At 37.8% G+C, this 19243-nt stretch overlaps 1 protein-coding gene across 1 annotated transcript in view; it reads right to left on the reverse strand.

Annotated features, from left to right (window-relative positions):
* Nucleotides 1–18382, reverse strand: part of ERICH2 (glutamate rich 2) — a gene marked incomplete at its 5' end in the record, with an annotated part of 39004 nt that extends 20622 nt beyond the window's left edge. Inside the window, 7 exons of the mRNA XM_080799406.1 lie at nucleotides 673–860; nucleotides 4293–4441; nucleotides 6447–6542; nucleotides 8593–8629; nucleotides 8858–8906; nucleotides 17637–17682; nucleotides 17808–18382. Coding sequence (XP_080655532.1) covers nucleotides 673–860; nucleotides 4293–4441; nucleotides 6447–6542; nucleotides 8593–8629; nucleotides 8858–8906; nucleotides 17637–17682; nucleotides 17808–18382 — 1140 coding nt within the window. The remainder of the gene's footprint in view (nucleotides 1–672; nucleotides 861–4292; nucleotides 4442–6446; nucleotides 6543–8592; nucleotides 8630–8857; nucleotides 8907–17636; nucleotides 17683–17807) is intronic.
* Nucleotides 18383–19243: the final 861 nt, after the last annotated feature.

Below are 19243 nucleotides of genomic sequence, written 5' to 3' on the forward strand. Positions count from 1 at the left end.
TGCTCTCCATAGAATTATCAGGAAATGTTTATGTACAGTTTTTGCATGTGATGTTTCAGGCTTCAGTGTCTTTGTACATATTGTTTCCTATGCCAGGAATGCCTTCTCCACTCTACCAGATGAATTCCTAAGCTTCCCTCTTCCTTCAGGAACCTAAGACTCCACGTCTCTTCTTCTAAAAATCCTTCCTTTATTCCGTTTCTCCTACTTCTATTCTCAATTAGTCATATTTAATCCTCCCTATCCCCAGGGAACCTCATAAATACTTCTGCTAGCACACGTTTCATTTTATTATAAAACTGTACTATATACATAATATTACCTGTTAGTTCTCAAGGGTAAAGACTTATCTTTCTTATTTATCTCTAAATATCCCTCCAAACTAGCACAGTTCCCAGTTAATGCAGAAAGCATTCCTTAAAGCAGTCCTTGCAGAGTTTTATGCCAAAACTTCTTTTATTTCTGCTTCTGCCTTTACCAGAATACTGTAAGCCACTTCCAGAATCTTCTCTCACCTCTAACCTCATGAAGGTAGTGAGAGAGATGAGAAGCTAGGTAAGCATCTGTATATGGGCAAGGATCTCTTTACTGTTTTTTAAATCTTCAAGGCTATACACTAGTAATTTTAGCATTTTTAAGTTTCTTAAATTACAATGCACAAGTTAAACTTACTTCTGCCATTAATTCTAATGGGGCATGAGTATCCTTACTAGGGTTACTCTCTTCATCATTATCTTCAGCATTGGTATCATCTTCACCATCACCGTCTGTTGATTCAGACAACTTGTCATCAATATCCTGAAGGCAATGTTCATTATTTTTCTCCCGCTCTGCAAGGACTGTATCTTTAACCACTTGACCTAAGATAGAATATACATAATTTAATCAATAAATATTGAAAAGTTAAAAAATTAAAAATGGTTACTCCTAAATTAAAATGTAACAAATGTACATGTTTACTATATGGTCTCCTGTAGTTTATTTTTTTCATGACTAAATGGCACAACGATCTTACGTGATTTCCATTTCCAAAAAAGGTAGTAAAACTGCCGTGAAGAAAAACCCAAACCAATAATGCTGAATTAATCTTAGTGTTGTTTGATGCTTAAAATTTTAATATACGGAAAACATTTGTTTATAAAAAATATGATTTCAAGGAAAAAGAAATTAATGCTATTCTATCTCCAGAAATACATTTGTATTATATACTATATATATTATAATATATAATATGTTATAATGTATTTCCAGAAATGCATTACCTTCACATAGGAAGGTAAATATGAAATAAAGCCTCTTGGAGAGTAAAATAAGACTGGAGAGGCTAAACAGTAAATAATTCTTAGGCAGGTCAGGTCACTGCTTGGACCTGAAAAATAAAAATAAGCACCAATGACTACCCATCCAGTGCTCAACACTAGGCGGAATCACAAGAACTCAAAAATGAACAGTTCTTGACCTCGGGTACTCATTCACACTCTAACTGGGGAGTCAGAAACATAAAGGATAACTATAAAACAGCATAGAAGTATGGTGACAGACATGTACTAGGTAAGTGATAGCAGAAAGGAGGACCCCATGCCACTCTGGAGAGTGGTCAGGAATCGTCCACTCTGAGCAGATCAGTTTTTCCAAGGGGAGAGGACAACACGAGGCAACACAGAAACAAGAATGTGTGTGGCGTTGAGAAAGCATTTTGATGCTGCTTAGGGGTCAAGGTTGAAAGTGCAATGGTGACAGATGTGTCTGGAAGGGTAGGTAGATCATGGGGTTTTGTGGACCAGGAGCCTTGAAGTTAGGACCATATTCTAAGAATAAAGGGGCTACTAATAAAGGATTTTGAGTAGGAAAACAAGTATGATCAATTCCGCATTTCTTTTTTTTTAATTTAAGTATTTTTTCTGTTTTTTTAATAGGTTTATTATTTACTTATTTGGCAGAGAGATACAGCGAGAGAGAGAGAGAGAGAGAGAGAGAGAGAGAGAGAACACAGGCAGGGGGAGTGGTAAAGGAAGAAGCAGGCTTCCTGCCGAGCAAGGAGCCCGATGCGGGGCTTGATCCCAGGACCCCGGGATCATGACCTGAGGTGAAGGCAGATGCTTAACAACTGAGCCACCCAGGTGCCCCCAATTCTGCATTTCTGAAGGAACACTTGGCTAGCACGGTGGAAATTATAGTTGAGGGGAGACCAAAAAAAAAAAAAAAAAAAGCAAGGAGAGAGAGAAGTCAGAGGTCTCTTTAAAAAGTCCAGGTGAGAGAGATGATTAATGATAGGGCACTGGTAAAATAGGGATGGAGAAGAGGGAGAGCTTATAGAAATATTTAAGAAGTAAAATCTCAGGGCACCTGGGTGCCTCAGTGGCTTTAAGCCTCTGCCTTTGGCTCTGGTCATGATCTCAGGGTCCTGGGATCAAGCCATTGGGCTCTCTGCTCAGCAGGGAGCCTGCCTCCCTCCCCCCCCCACCCCCGCCCGCCTCTCTGCCTACTTGTGATCTCTGTCAAATAAATAAACAAAATCTTAAAAAAAAAAAGGTAAAATCTCCATGATAGAATCTATTAGAACATTTTCCAATAGTATAATTCTTACACTATCTTCATTCACTTTGCCATATGAGTATCACCTAAACTATTTACTCAATATTTTTCCTTGAATCTACTTTAACATACAGATTTTATCAGGTCATAATATTACCATCCATGAAACTGATACATGTATGAATAAAAATAACATACAATTATCCTAACAAACATTATATACCATTACTCTTCTGAACATTATGTATATCAACTCATTTAATTCTCTCAGCATCTCAGTGAGGTATTACTCTGTTCACAGATGAAATTGAGGGACAGAGTGGTTAAATAACCTACCCGACTTCACACACTAATTAAGTGGCAGATCTGGGAGTCAGTTTGGCTCGAGTTCATATTCCTAACCGTGGCTTACCGTTTTCTGACACATATGGATATACAGTTCCATTAAACTAATCAATAAGAAAAAATGTGTGTTTCCTAAAATTCTCTCTTTGGGAAAGACTACTGAGTGAGCTTGTCAACTCCTCTGGCTCTCCTGATATCTTTCAAACAGAACTTGCATGATACCTTGCTTTCATGTAAGATTTTGAGTGTACAGGTCTTGTGACATGGGAGTTCGGCCATTAGCTACTCCAAATCATGTAGAGACACTTGTTAGAAAGAAAATGAGGAAATCCAGGAGAGCTTGAGAGAGGACAATGTTAAGAAAATGCAGGCAAAAAAAAAAAGAAAGAAAGAAAAAGAAAGAAAGAAGAAAAGAGAAAGCTGATAAAAATTCCCCACACTAAAGCAAACTCCTGACTAAGCAAAAAAATGCTACCCTGGAAAGGGTCACCAGTCCTTCCTAGAATGGCTAGGCTCTTCAGGACATCTACCTGCTTCTCTTTCATTTACAGTCTCCATTCAGCTCACAGCCACCCTGATCTTCTGGTGGGTACCCAGCCTGCTCACAGACTCATCACACTGATGTCATCAGGGGAAGGTCATAATAAGGAATTAAGGACTTTATGTGATGTCACAGGGTCTCCTTCAATTCACAAACACTGAGCATCAAGGGAAATTTCTGGATCCCTAGAGTTAAGATAGTCTTCCCCCAGGTGCAATTTATTTATATTATAGCACCTACCACAACGTGTCATTGTCTTACTTTTTATTATTATTTATTTTTAATAGTTGACTACCTCCCACTAGAATGTGAACTTCATAAAGGCAAGGATCTTGCCTATTGTGAACTATTGTATCTACAGCTTCTTTTTTTTTTTTTTAAGATTTTTTATTTATTATTTTGACAGACAGAGATCAGAAGCAGGCAGAGAGGCAGGCAGAGAGAGAGGGAGGAAGCAGGCTCCCTGCGGAGCAGAGAGCCCGATGCAGGGCTCGATCCCAGGACCCTGAGATCATGACCTGAGCCGAAGGCAGAGGCTTAACCCACTGAGCCACCCAGGCGCCCCAGTATCTACAGCTTCTAAAACAGTCCTGGGACTCAATAAACCATGTTGGATGAATGGAACTTAATGCTTTCACAAGTATTTTAGTTCATTTGAAAATTTAATACCTCATCATTATCATTTTATATAATGTACACCATGGATTCCATACCCAACTGCATATCAGAATCATGTGGTACATGAATTTCAAAAATTACTGGCTCCTATGACTTGCTCCAGACCTATAGAATTATCAATATCCCAAAGGTCACGGAGGAGGCCTCAATTAGAAGCTACATTTACTCACACAAAACAAATGTTATTTATCACCTGTGCTTTCCTTTAAGAAGGAAGATGACCATAGTTTAGACTGTAGATTCATTTCTGTATCTTTATTTTCAATACTCTTTGAAGATGCTCTATTTTCAGTGTTCTTTAAAGGAGCTGTATTTTCAATATTTTTTGAAGAGACTTCCTTCCTAAATGTTAACATAAATAGTGAAAAAATACTTTCCTAGGTCACAGTTCTATTTAAAGCTTCACAAGCATTCATACATACACACTTAATATAAACACAAAATATATCAACAATAAACTGTATAGCTAAAATGTAATTTTTTTTGTGGAAAAGTATTAAAAATAATTTTTACTGATGATTAGAATTCTATTTCTACTTGGCATTTGTCATTATGTAATGATCCTTAAAATCTTCTCAGGGTTCTTTAACATAGAGCATACAAGCAATCAATTATATGAATGTCTTTGGCACATCATTATAATATGTTGGAATAAAACTAGGAATATTAGCCTCGAGGTTTTTATAGATTTAGAAACCAATTCTCACCATTGCTAAATGCTACACTTATGGAGAGAGTCCAACACTAATATCAAACCTTGGTCATAACATAAAGTAGCCTGCTTTTTCATTAAGTAGCCGAAATAAAAGTGAGTTAATTTTCTCTTTTAGCCTTTAAGCCTGAAACTTCATGTCACTAATAATGCATTAAGACAGAGGATTTTTGTGTGGTGCACTCTGTTTACAGAGACAGATACTCCTGCTCCTGGAAAAATAATCCCAAGCCTCTTTTCTGTGTTTTTAAGATTCTTTTAATATGTCTCCTTTACCAAATTAAAAAAAAAAATTCAACTTCTACTTTGCATGTCAAGACATAAAAAGATGTGAAGCATTTTTCTTGCCCCAGTTATGGTGGCTCTTTTTCCCACTGACATATGAATCCAGAACATGAGTACAGTTAAGTCAGTGATCTTGTACAGTGACTTAGCAAACAGGCTGAACAGCCTATCATGGGAGGGAACGGAATCTCATTTCCTTAATATATACACCTAAAGCAAAACCCCTCTCTAGTAATGAAAAATACAAAGTTGATTTACATTTGTTCTACCTCTGCCCTCCTCGATTTTCTAATTTTGGAAAAAAAAAAAAAGCATCCGAGATGAAACTCTACATCTAAAAATTTGAGAAATCAGTTATTTAATTTCTAGTGAGATTCCTGTTATGTTACAGCTTGCCACAAGTGATTACTAGAATTTATATGCTCTAATATCTAATCTTAATAAAATAACTTTGCTGTCTCCCCCCAACAAATTAATGTTTAGTTGAATCCAAGATACCATGTATTTATTATAAGATATACTGTTATTTAAGAAAGAAGTTTAAGATGCCATCAATTGTAAGAGATGTTAAAATATGAAGAAAATATGTGTGCTTTAGAGTCTATGAGATATGGTACTTAGATATTCACTAATTATATCCCTAAAAGAGGGAATTTATCTGGTCTAGTTTTGAGTATTTAAATAATTGGAAATGCCTCTAATAAACCTTAATGATACAACATGGAGGAAACCAATGCCCAATATTAAATGGGATATTACTATTTGGAAGCAGTGAACATGTCATAAAAATACATATGAGAATCAACAAAATCATTTTAACAGTAAAATATGAATTCCTTTTCTGCTCACTTTCTGTAGTCTTTCTCATATCCAGTTTTAAAGAATCAAAGGCCCGAGGTCCAAACTCCGCTTCAACTACAATCTTTCGACTTCCATTTGAGAAAGTGACATTATTTATGGTAATGCTTCTAGCATTCAAGAAAAATACATAACTGAACTGGTATACTCTAAAAGATTTGTTTTCTTTAATTCAAATAGTTACAGTTGAGGAAAGATTCAAATTTTTACTTTATATAATATCCTTTGGAAATGGAAGATGTTTATTTTAATTTCTACTTAGGTTAGAGAGTCAGTCAAGTTAGATATCCTACTGAAACATATTTATGTTAGAACATAGATAACCTAGATTTTGGACTGTTCCTAAAAATCTGTTAAGAGTTTTAGGCATATTTATTTAGCCAAATTTCTATTGGGATAATTTTTTCAGTAAGTTTAGATTTCAAACTTTGTCTTAAAAATCATTTAAACTTGTCAAACATAGGCTTAAAACTGAAATTGATTAAAACTTACTTTTCTGAGAATATCCTAGCTACATTTAGAGAGACTTGTGTTGGTAAGGTACAAAGTTTGCTTGCCAATCCTGGTCTACGTCCAAAGAGGCATTTACTTAGTATAAAAATAGAAATAAAAAAACAGACTTGTCATTCATCTTAGAAGAGATAAAACATACGATTATGGAAAACCTATAGATACAATTTTTTCAATTGAATGCTGTGGATTTACTTCAGGCATTCCCCACCCCCCACATCTTTAATATGCTTGAAAGCTTGACCCCAAACCCAACAGATCAAAGGTCCAAGATCTATAAAACTTCATCAAGCCTTAAAAATATATTTTACTTTTATTGCTGAAAATTGTTAATTACATGCAATTTGTTGGGTAGACAAAATCTTTCACACATGGGATCCATGGGAAAAGAGGAAATAATAAATGTGGGCTTTGCAGCACAAAAATCTGAAACCCTTTGTTTATAAGTCCATGTACTCCTTATGCCTCAGAGTAGAATAAAGTGGTTGTCAGAAGATTAAGGCAAATCCACTGCCACTGCTTCACTTGACAAAGAAGATGCGGGGTTTGGGAGGACATAGGAGGAGGTGCCTCCAGAAGGAGGTGGAGAGTGGAATGAAAGCTATACTGAGAAAATGCATCAACTTTCCAGGTCACACTGCTCTTCAAGCAAAGGTCCTCCATGATTTTCTATTTTCCTACTTGATCATTTTTTTTCCAGGACTGGCCCTGTTTACTTTGAACTATGGGTATGGTACCCAGGTGACAAAGTCACATACCTGTGAAACTTATTGGCTACACTAACCATTCCTCCTCCTCCCTCCAAACAACAATCAAACCAAACCCAAACTATTCTCTGCAAGTGAACTGAAGGGAAGGTGATTTTTGTCCTTGTAAAAATTAATTTGATAAGCAGATGCAATTATTAATGAGATCAAGAGAACAAGTAATCACTCTGCTTTTCTATTTTGGCCAGGCTACATTTGATTTATCCCTGGGGTTTAACTCAGGATGTGGATTTCCCCTTGCTTCAGTTCCAACACTGCTTATCACAGTCTATGAACATCAGTATTCACAGACACAATAGTAATATATTTTCATTAATGACCTACTATTATTATTGAAAATTATATCATACTTCCTTCAAAGACTACTAAAATTTTCTTACATTTTTAAAATTTAAATATTTTTCAACCATGTAATTGGATATAGATACATATTCACATATAGATTAATATACTTAATGGGGCATTTATTTTTTCTGATTATCTATAATAATCTGTAATAAACATAGGTTCTCTGTCTTTGATCTGTTATACATTCTCTTTAATACAAAAATATGTAATTAAATATAATTTACAACAAAGGCCAAGGTGACTCTAATTTTAATTTTTAGCTTTGACAGCATGAAAATTAAAATGTATATTGCATAATATGAAAAATTTCCCAATTTTATTCAGAATAAACCAAAATAATATCAGTTTGGCACCATTCTACCAATCTGTCAATAATTGATCTCTATGAATGTGTTTTATGATCAACTTTCAAAGTATAATTTTTCATGGAATTAATAGAATTTTTTCCTCAGGAGGTAGGAGACGATCATATCAGGAAGGGTTTTGATGAATTCTCAGAATTAGTGCCTTGAACAAAGCAGGTACATAATATTTAGCTACTATACTGAAACTGGACTATGATTCTTTTTAACACTAGCCCCTTCAACTAATTGGGGTGATCAGTTTCCCTTATTTAGTAGTAATGATTCATCTCATAGTAAATAAAGAATCTATAATTTTAAAGTAAATATTCATTTAAAGGGAAATTCTGAAAGAAATGAGCAAGTACCAAAAGGAAATAGGAATGAACAATGAAAGTAATATAAGTAAAATACAGACTACTTGGTATTTCAGCATTTAAAAAGTAGAAATGACTATTATCTATACCTCTAAATTTTTATCAAAATTCATTTTTCATTAAATGTTCTTTTATCTAAGTAACAATTGCTTTCACTGAAGCAAAAGCTAAAGTGCTAATCCATGCATTTCTGGCCTTTCAAATTTAATTGGATGACAAATGATTGCATTATCTAGTTCTAATTGCTTAAAAGGCATGTGATAGATCAGCTGCACAACCAGAGACATCTTCTTACTCTGACATTGCTTCATTTGGTTCAATCATCACTTTTCCTGAAAGAGAAGAAAAAAACCAACTCAGTATTTCATCCGTCATGATGTTCCTAACAGAAATTCCTGATCCGCAAATACATTTCAGCGTTTTTTAAATGACAAGCAATATAATAAAGGATTTAACTACTAAGACTTCAACTATATTCAATCACTCCAGCAGACTATCTTCTTAATATTTAGGACCAAATGGTGATGAAACATGCTCTTTTTAAGTAATGAATCATTTACCCGTTGAGTCAAACACTAGCAATCTGCCATTCTGTTTATATTTTTGTACCTAAAATAGAAGCAAAAATAAAAACTAGCATTATTATTTTAGTTTGAGGTATTTGAAATAATTTATGCATAGCCTTTAAATAAACATTTCTATTATCTAGGCTAAAATATAATTTTATATTAAAGCCAATTTTTTAGAAACTATGTAAATTGGTAATAAAAGAGATTTAAAACATCCTAAAAATAATTTATATAGTCTTATCTTACAGCATCTGTCCTGTCTAGATAATTCTTGCAAAAAAAACCCCAACTTCCTAAGTCTTTAAATACTGTATAAATTTAGACTATAAATAAAACAATGCAGGACTCTGTCAGAAGGATATTTAATATTTTGGCTTTCTTATATAGTAGTGTCACTTCCATCCTAACTCTAAAACCTAATTCTTTTGGATTATGAAATTGGGTTGAAAAAAAAAAAAAAAGTCTAGAGAAAGTAGCCCTTCCCCTTCTCCCCATTTCACGTCAGAGCTTATGTAAAAAGAGCTATAGGAATGATTTTGCATGTTAGAAAAGTGATGTATTAAATAAGCCTCTAATTCTCTGCTTCTGTTTTGGTTTTACATAATTTGGACTCTAGATCCAGATCCAAATACAATCAACAGCAGGTTAAGGATTCCCCTTTCCTACTGAGCTGACCCCAGAAATCATAAATTCATCTTGGCTCATCCTTCTAACACCACTTTTCTCTCCTACTTCAGCAAAATAAAACAACATAAATCAAACTAACTGCCACATTCCAGTTCATCTGTGTTATGAAAAACTGTATTTAAGCCAGACAAGAAAATTTTTCATGGTATTTCAAGATAAGAGATATTTTAAATAAAATATTTTTATTTCAATAAATACATTTAGAAATGTTTTTTATTTTATCCAAAGATACATTTTATTTTATTTCAAGATTTTATTTATTTATTTGATAGAGAAACAGCGAGAGCAGAAACATAAGCAGGGGGAGTAGGAGAGGGCATGTGGGGCTCAATCCCAGGACTCTGGGATCATGACCTGAGTGGAAGGCAGATGCTTAATGACTGAACCACCCTGGCACCCCCCAAAGACACATTTTAAAATGCAATTCTTTTTTTTTTTTTTTAATTTATTTGATAGACAGAGATCACAAGTAGGCAGAGAGGCAGGCAGAGAGAGAGGAGGAAGCAGGCTCCCTGTGGAGCAGAGAGCCCGATGTGGGGCTCGATCTCAGGACCCTGGGATCATGACCTGGGCCGAAGGCAGAGGCTTTAACCCACTGAGCCACCCAGGCACCCCCTAAAATGCAATTCTTAAAAAAAAATGCAATTCTTACCTTATAAGTTCCCCTATATATTTATTAATACTTATAAATTACAATATTTTCTTTGTGAATGTTTGCCTTTCTTAGGTTACCCTAAATAGATTTTCCTATAATTAGCCCTTTACATATTTGGGTAAATTTAATTTTAATTGTAAAGACAAAAATCAACTTTTAGTGGTTTTTGTTTTAAGTATGAGAGAGACCACACTTAAATTTTTCATAAATAACAATTCACTTGCCCTCTCCTTCACCAACACTTGCTGTCCCCACATCCCAAGCAAGACTTAAAAAACTGGTGGTAGTAGTACATACTAGGGATTTCTGGAATACAAAATTCAGGGCCAAAACTGTGGACAATAAAAGAGAAGCTCCTATTTTGTATTAAGTTTTTCTCTTTTTAAATCTGTCTCCCTCGTACCGATTTGCACTCTGGAATAAAGCATGGGTACATAAATTTTTGCCCCAGGCTTTGTTTTCTGGGAAATCCTGATCAAGCCAGACATTATATATGTTATTTATTTATTTATTTATTTTATTATATATGTTATTAATCTGATTATCCTTCTAGGAAATTCAGAGACAGCTAAAGTCCATCATAAAAGCAAGGTATCTTTTCAGGAAATACAGTTGCAGAAGACCAGGGGTGCCTGGGTGGCTCAGTCAGTGAAGAATCTGACTCTTGGGTTGCCTGAGGTGGAGCCCAGAGGTGGTCAGCTCAGCATTCAGCACAGAATCTGCTTTGATATTCTCCCTCTCCCTCTGCTCTGCCCCACCCCGGGGACTCATAGGAGCACACTTTCCCTCTAAATAAATAAATACATAAAATCTTAAAAAAAAAAAAAGTTGCTGAAGACCATACTCTAGGATAAATGCTTCTCTAGGGCAGTAGAGCTCAAAGGCTGAAACAATAAAGTCCCTAACAAAAGAAATTCAAGATGACCTGTCGTGAGAGGTACTTTGCAGATTTCCACAATCCTGTGGTAACCCATATGTCTGAGTAGACATCCTCTTTATATTTATATTCTCTCCTTTCTAGCTCTAGGATCTTTATGAATTGCTACATTCTACCTTTTACCTGGATGAAACGTCAGGTAATATATAATATATAATGTATATATTATATAATGTATATATTATATATAATATATAATATATAAAATATATACATTATATATTATATATATTATATAATATATATAATATATATTATATAATATAATAGAATATAAAATATATATTATATTATATATATTATATTATATATATTATATATAATATATATAATATAATATATATAATATAATATATATAATATATATTATAATATATATTATATTATAATATAATAATGTATATATTATATAATGTATATATTATATACATTATATAATATATACATTATATATAATGTGTTTATAATTCTCTCATTTTCACCTGGTAAAAGAAAAACCTAGGATGGGCAGATCCCGGCCCTTGATGGAAACTCAAGCTCTGCTAGGTATGGATTTATCATTACCTAGGAAATGTCCATTTAATCTCCTTCCATAAAACTGAATTCTATGGGGGTGGGGGGCAGTACAGAGTGACACTCGAGAGTTGGGGCTCTTTAGTGAAAGAGACTGGATTCATGGCCCAGTTCTACCACTTCCCATGTAAATTTCAGCAGGTTACTTAACTTCTTCAGGCTTCAGTTCCTCCATCTGTAAAATGGGAATCACAATAGTGCCATCTCCACTGGATCACTGTATGAATTAAATAGGATGATCTGGTGTTTAGCATGGCACTAAGTGTTTAGCATGGCACTAAAGTGTTTAGCATGGCACCTGGCATATAGGAGGGATGCTGTAGAAACAATGTGATGTTTTATCTAAAGGAAAAGCTAGCAAGATGTCCTAGGGGGCTGGTTAAGATTGCTTAGGGAACAAAAAAGAAGGTTTTACTGTGATTGAGACAAGCAGACTAGCTCTGAAGACTTTTAATTAATTAATTAAAAAACCACATCAGCTCCAAAGTAATGATAGTTGCTTAAAAAAAGATCATTGACTGCAGGGAAAAAACAGGGTAATTGAGAACACAGGTAGAGTTAAGGCAGTGACTAATAAGTTGAGCAGAATGAGGTCCAACCGTTGTATAAGTAATACGTATTTTTCAAATAACTATTAGTATGCAAAAAAAATCTCAGAAAGGAAATGCTTTTACGAAAGAAACATAATAGTTGACTCTGAGTAGGAAAAAGGGATGGCTGCAGGACTGGGGTAGGCGGGAGTTTTTTTACTTTATGTCCATTTGTATCTCTTGACATTTGAACAAAATACATGTATTATCTATTAAAAAAAAAATACCATTTAGGGGCACCTGGGTGGCTCAGTGGGTTAAAGCCTCTGCCTTCGGCTCAGGTCATGATCCCAGGGTCCTGGGATCGAGCCCTGCATCAGGCTCTACTGCTCATCAGGGAACCTGCTTCCCTTCCTCTCCCTCTGCCTGCCTCTCTGCCTACTTGTGATCTCTGTCTTTCAAATAAATAAATAAAATCTTAAACAACAACAACAACAAAACAAATACCATTTAAAATTTGCAACACTGTTTTTATCTCTGTTTATCCGTCTCTTATAGGCATGTAAGCTGTATGTTGGCCTTGTGCTACTTTAATTCTTTTCTCCATCCAGTGGTCCCTATTCAAATTGGGGTCATGGTATCCAGAAAGAATAGTATAGAGATGCACACCTTGTATATTCATTACTATTGTATATGGTTAATGTTAACATCACAACATCCATTTAATCAGCCTCTGGAGTCTCTACCAAGTATACTCGCTGGTTTTTGGACATGGCAGACTCTTCTGATGTATTTCAACAGGCCCAGTGGTAATGGGAACAACACAGTTATGACGGTTCCTGATTTCCATGTCTATTTCATGTCCCGAAATTTAATGTCTATTTACAACAAATATTTGATGAGCACCTACCATGTACCTTAGCACAAATATGTCTGTGATACGCTCTGGGGATACAAGAGAAGCTCAGAATTTTACAGGGGAAACAAGTATTAACTTTCCATATACAGGACAGAACAAACTTCAAAGTATCGTACTAAATGCTTCCCTCTAATAAAATTTCCATACTGCCCAAACAGATCAGTCAAATCCCTTCTTTTGAGCTCATGGACTGGGGATGCCCAAGGAAACAGAACTGGAAAGACAAAGGAAGAGAGAGTCTAGTCAACAGAGCTGTCCCTGAACAACTCTGCAGTTCCAGAATACAGTTCTGAGGACTGTCTTCCAGGCTTGCTGTATTCCCACAGGTATGATTTCTACAAGTATCCCTAGAATATGATATTATTCTACCTGCTATGGGAAGCAAGAGTCAGGCTTCATAATGGAGGTGCTATTTATTTAGCCAAGTAGGCAGTCAACAGAAGGGGAAGAACAGCGGTGTCTTAGAAAAACGGTAATAGATGGAGTCGGATATATATGTGGGAGCAAACCTGGAAAGTCATTAATTACCATGTGTAAGGGATGTGGGGTTTTAACCAGTAGTCAATGGAAAGCAAACCGAGGCTCTGAAGAAGCCAATCATATGATTACATCTATCTTAGAAAAGAAAGTCTGTGGAGGGTAAACCTGAGAGAGAATGGGAGGTGGGGAAACCAGTTACAAGGCCAATGAAATAGTCCAGAGCAGGGACTGGAAAATTAAAGCTCATGAGCCAAATATGACTCATTGCCTACATTTTTTAAAAGATTTTATTTATTTATTTGACAGAGAGAGAGAGTACAAGCAGGCAGAGCCACAGGCAGAGAGAGAGGGGGAAGCAGCCCCCCCCGCCCCCGCTGGCAGGGAGCTTGCCAACATGGGCCCCATGGGGCTCAATCCCAGGACTCTGAGATCATGCCCTGAGGCCAAAGGCAGACACTCAACCAACTGAGCCACCCAGGCGCCCTCATTGCCTACTTTTATAAATGAAATTTCATTGGAATACAATGTTTGTACATTGTCAAGGGCAGCTTTCAGGCTACAGTGGCAGAGTTGACTGGTTACAACAAAGACTGTATGACCTACAAAGCCTAAAATACATGTTATCTGGCCCTCTATGGAAAAAATTTGCCAAACCCTAGTCCAGGGAAAAAAGTGGTGTACAAAGCCAGGAAGGTACACTTGGAACCAAAAGAGAGGTAAAACTGAGGATCACTAGACATAGAAGTGGGGGAGAAGAAAAGAAGTTGATGATTCTCGTGTGGATGATTAGGATGAGGGTACCAGGGGAGGAACGTTCTTGGGGGAGGTGTGGATAGTGAGTTTGTTTTGGGGAAATTCTGGGTTGGAGATGTCTGTAAGTCATCTGAAATCAAATGTTGTCCAGTTCTATTACAGAGAGTTAGAACTCAAGAGAAAAGATGATGTGTGGGATAGCTGTGAAAAAATGTGAATGGATGGCATCGCCCATGTAGAATAAGACAAGGCCCAGGAGAGAATCCTGGGAAATACCAACATTTAAGAAGCAAGTGGAGTAAAAGAATCAGTCAAGGACATGCCCATAAGCAATATGTAGACGGATAACTACAGAGTGGTGGAATGATTATATCACCAGGATAGAAGTTTCTGGAGAGCACAGACTGGTTCTTATTCATGAGTATGGGTCTCATATCATTTCAAAGGCACTCAGATATTGACTATATGAATAAAACCACTGGAATGATATAAGTAATTTAATTGGCTTAGAATACTCTTATATATAATAAAAAAGAAAGGCCCACAGAATTGGGAGGGATGATTCTGAGAAAAGAGTTGGGGAAAAGCAGGTATAGATTTATTTTTATTATGAAAAAAATTCTGAATGACTAATATAGAAAAATGGGTAGTATTCATCAGAAGATAAATGTATACCATTAAATATTAAAAATGTACATGACAAAGTGATTTATAAAGGCATAATTATGTGATCATATGTGTTTGAAAATATTCTGTTTATTTTGTAAATTAAAATGTACTTTGGGGGTCAGGGTAGGGGTCATTATGGGCTCATTTCTTTTTTTTTTTTTAAGATTTTATTTATTTATTTGAGAGAGAGCAAAAGAGAGAGTACAAGCAGAGGCGGGGTGCAGAAGGGCAGAAGGAGAAGCAGACTCGCCTCTGAGCAGGGAGCCCAACATGGAGTTCAATTCCAGGACCCTGGGATCATGATCTGGGTGGAAGGCAGACACTTAACTGACTGAGCCACCAGGTGCCCCAATTATGGGCTCATTTCTAAAAGAAAAGGATTAGTTCTTGACTTCTTCGCTATATTAGTCTGGACTCTTGGTTGCAAGTTACAGAAACCATACTCAAGTTAGCTTAGGCAAAAGAAGAAAAGGGTTGGCTCACAGAATCCAAGAGTTAAATACCCAAGTTCTGTGGAAGTCAGAACAGTGAATACAGCTGTGTTCAAGGAGGAGCATGGGGGTCTTCCCTGTTCATCTCAACTTCTCCCTGCAGGTGGACCTCATGCTTCTCTCATTGCAGACAGATTTTTTACACACGGTACAAAACATGACTTTTATGTGATATAGTTGTAGCCTTTTGGAAAAATTGACTCTCTCAAGAAAAACAAGAGTCAAAGGCCCAATTAGTTCAGCTAGGTTTTTTGTTTTGGGCTACAAAGAACAGAAAAACTCACATACCACATAAATTGGTGCTCAATAAATATTTGTTGAATAGGAAGGAAGAAAGCCCCTAGACATATGTGGCTGTGATGGGTTCAATTTAAGATATAATCACCCGATTATAAGGACTTAGTCCTTAAAAAAGAACAGAAAACATCTCATTCCCTTACTCCTCTAGGTAAATGTTCACTAACCAGCAGTCAACAGGCCACACAGGCTTTATTTGGATTTTCTAGGTTTCAAAAAACCTTTCATAAAATGAATTAAAGCATTCAAAATTCAATGGTTTCTCTTGTAATACTGGAAGATACGTACATGTTCCTCCATCCCATTTGTGCAATTATTTTATCCTTTTGGGCTATTTGTTTTTAAAAGTCACCTAGTATTCTAATAGGCAAAGAATGAATTAAGAAATAGCCACATGCTCAGGCCCTGCAACTGTGATGAGAGAGCTGATTAAGCACCGTCCTCCATCCTACGGGAGTCTACTGTGGACACAATAGGATTCAGGGGCAATCTTCATTGCATAGTCTCAAACGTGTATAAAAATGGTTTCAATGATCTTCTACCATTTACATTCATACATAAAAGTGATGACATGGGGCACCTGGGTGGCTCAGTCGTTAATCATCTGCCTTCGCCTTCAGCTCAGAGTCCTGGGATGGAGCCCCGAATCAGGCTCTCTGCTCAGCGGGAAGCCTGCTTCTCCCTCTCCCACTCCCCCTGCTTGTGTTCCCTATCTCTCTATCAAATAATAAATAAAATCTGTAAAAATAAACAAATAAAAGTGATGACATATAAATTTTATATATTTCCTTTACAGTATAATGTAGAGCTAGGAGCCCAGACTCCAGAGTCAGACTGTCTACGTCCAAACCTCAGCAAATTATTGTGAACTCGAGCCAGTTCCTTAACCTATTTTTCACTTTCCTCAACTGTAAAATGAGAACAAAATACTACCCACTTCATGGTTATGGTGAAGATTAATATAAATATCTAATAATAAATAACAGCACCTATCTCCTACTACAATTATAATTAGAAGGAAACAATTCAACAGACATTTTTAGTGCCTTTTTCAGGTTTATTTTTAAAAGCCACTTCCAGGGGTCTCTTGGGGTAAGAACAAACTGGCCCAATTCACCTATGCCCTTTGGGAAGGAAAATGATAAATTTATAATTTTGCCCTGCGTTAATTTAAGTGCCAGCGCAGCGCAGTGTAGTTTGAGTAATCAAAGGCCACACATCTTGATTTTGGAAATCTCAAGTCAATTTCGTCACCTCACAGAAGGCTGAAGACCGGACCTTAGAAGTGATTGATCCACTGTTAGCCCCTCATTTTACATAACATAAAAGCACGGACCAGGGAGGTTCAATGATTTACCCAAATTCCACAAGAATTTTTTATTTATGGTCGAGCAAGTTAAGTCTAGCAAGTAATGACATCTTTACAGTCAGTGAATGCTGGCTCCTACTGGTCATTAAGCTGTTTCCCAAAAAATGTAAGAAGAAAAAAACAGATAAAAGGGGCAAAAAGTTTTTTTTTTAAAAAGGAGGTGGGGGCTTGGGGGGTAAGGATGGAGCGAAGCAGCTGGAAGCTCTGAGATGCAACAAGGCTATTTTCACTGTTGGGTGGGGGGAGCAGTTTGCGCACGCGAATTGGCTGGTCCGAGAATGGTGGTCAGAACTGCCCAGTTATCACTCACACCCATGTACACACAAAGACTACACCCCTTCCCGAGTGCCTGACTACAGCCAAAGGAGGAAGCCAAGTCCCAGGTGCACCAGCAGCGGCGCGGAGCCTACCTTCTCACGCGCCGCCTCGGCAGCCGCGGAGCTCCGGAGCGCGAACCTGTAGGGGGCAGAGAAGTTTGCGCGTTCAGGCGCGCGGCCTGGGGGAGTCGGAAGCCAGGGCTGGGTCTGTCCGCACGCGAGGCTGGGGAGAGGGCGACCCTCAGTCGCCGCAGTGCCTCTTACCCGCTCGTGGTCCTCTCACACCGCCGGTCGTCAGGGCAGACACCGAAGGCCAGCCCAGCTCGCGGGTCGCGCGAAGTTCGGCGCGGGGAACCAGAGACACAGCGTCGCCATGGAGACGAGACCGCCGGCCGCTGGAGCCGGGGGAGCAGCGGAGGGCACAGGCGGAAGGAGCGCTCGGGTGGGGGCGGGGCAAGCTGGGAGAGCTGCTGAGGGGCGGGGAGGAGGCGGGACGCGCCGGGGTAGCGCTGGAGGACGCAACACCCGAGAAGCCGGGCGGGACGAGCCTCTGGCTGGCCCGCGAGGCAAGCCTGAGGAGGCGGTGCAAGCCCGGAACGGGGCAGAGGGGGTGGGGCGGTGCGAGCCTGGGGCGGGGCTGAGGGGCATGGCGGGGGCGGGGAGTGGGCGGAGCAAGCTCGGGGAATAACAAAGGGGGCGGGGCGAGAAACCCGGGTTCGGGACAGCCCAGATGTTCCGCCGCGCTGCGCATCAGGTGTACAAAATCTCGGACACACGTCCCCACTTGCACACGTTACTTTGACAAATGAAGAAAGGAGAGGGATTGGAATGTCGTCCATACCTGATCCTTTCCTTGTCAGGGAGAGGGAAAAGGCGGGGGGGGGGTGACCTCGTTCCTATTTTAAACTTGTGAAGTAAAAGAAGTCTTGAGTTGGGAGAGAGGTTTATCCCTAGATGTGGATGAACAAATGTCGCCTGCAGGACTTGGTCCCCAACTTGAGGTCACCCCAAGAAAATTAAGAATTTCCTGGGGGGTCTTGGACCCTTCTCTTCCACCAGCGGGGGGGCAAGTCCTAGGATGTGAAATTGACCTTAGCCAATGAGAGGTTTTATGTCCTAAATAACTGTTTGGGTCACAAAAGGAGGTGGGGGAGCACTTCTATTAGAAAATTCTAATTGTCCCTCAAGGTTGGCTTCTAGGAAAGAATTGTCTGCTTTTCTCCACTTGGGATGGGGAGGTCTCTAGGATCGATTTGTTGCTAGGCAATAGGTTTTAAAGGATGCCCGTTTCTTGGAAACAAATCTGTATTCGAATTTCACTAAGTAGCCACATGATCTGAGGTATAATAGGTATTTAGCCTCTGGGGTTAGGTACCTTTTTGGGAATATGTACTTTGGTAGATTGTGTGCTTCAAATAACAAAGTATATAAAGCTCTGACATGTAGAAGATGCTTTAAAAATGGTAAATTTTATCATCATCCTCATCAAAATTGAACAGCTTGGACCATTTCAGGAACCAAGGATATAGAGACTTAGTTATCTTTAAATTATCTTAATCATCTGTCCATGTTCACTCAATCTCCTTGGATTCCTGGATGAAGGGAAGGAGGCAAAGGGAAAAAAAAAGCCAGAATGGAAATTTTTTTAAGATTTCTTTTTTTAAAGATTTTATTTATTTATTTGATAGACAGAAATTACA

This window comes from Martes martes (genome assembly GCF_963455335.1).
Source record: "Martes martes genome assembly, chromosome: 3".
Classification (NCBI taxonomy): Eukaryota; Metazoa; Chordata; class Mammalia; order Carnivora; family Mustelidae; genus Martes; species Martes martes.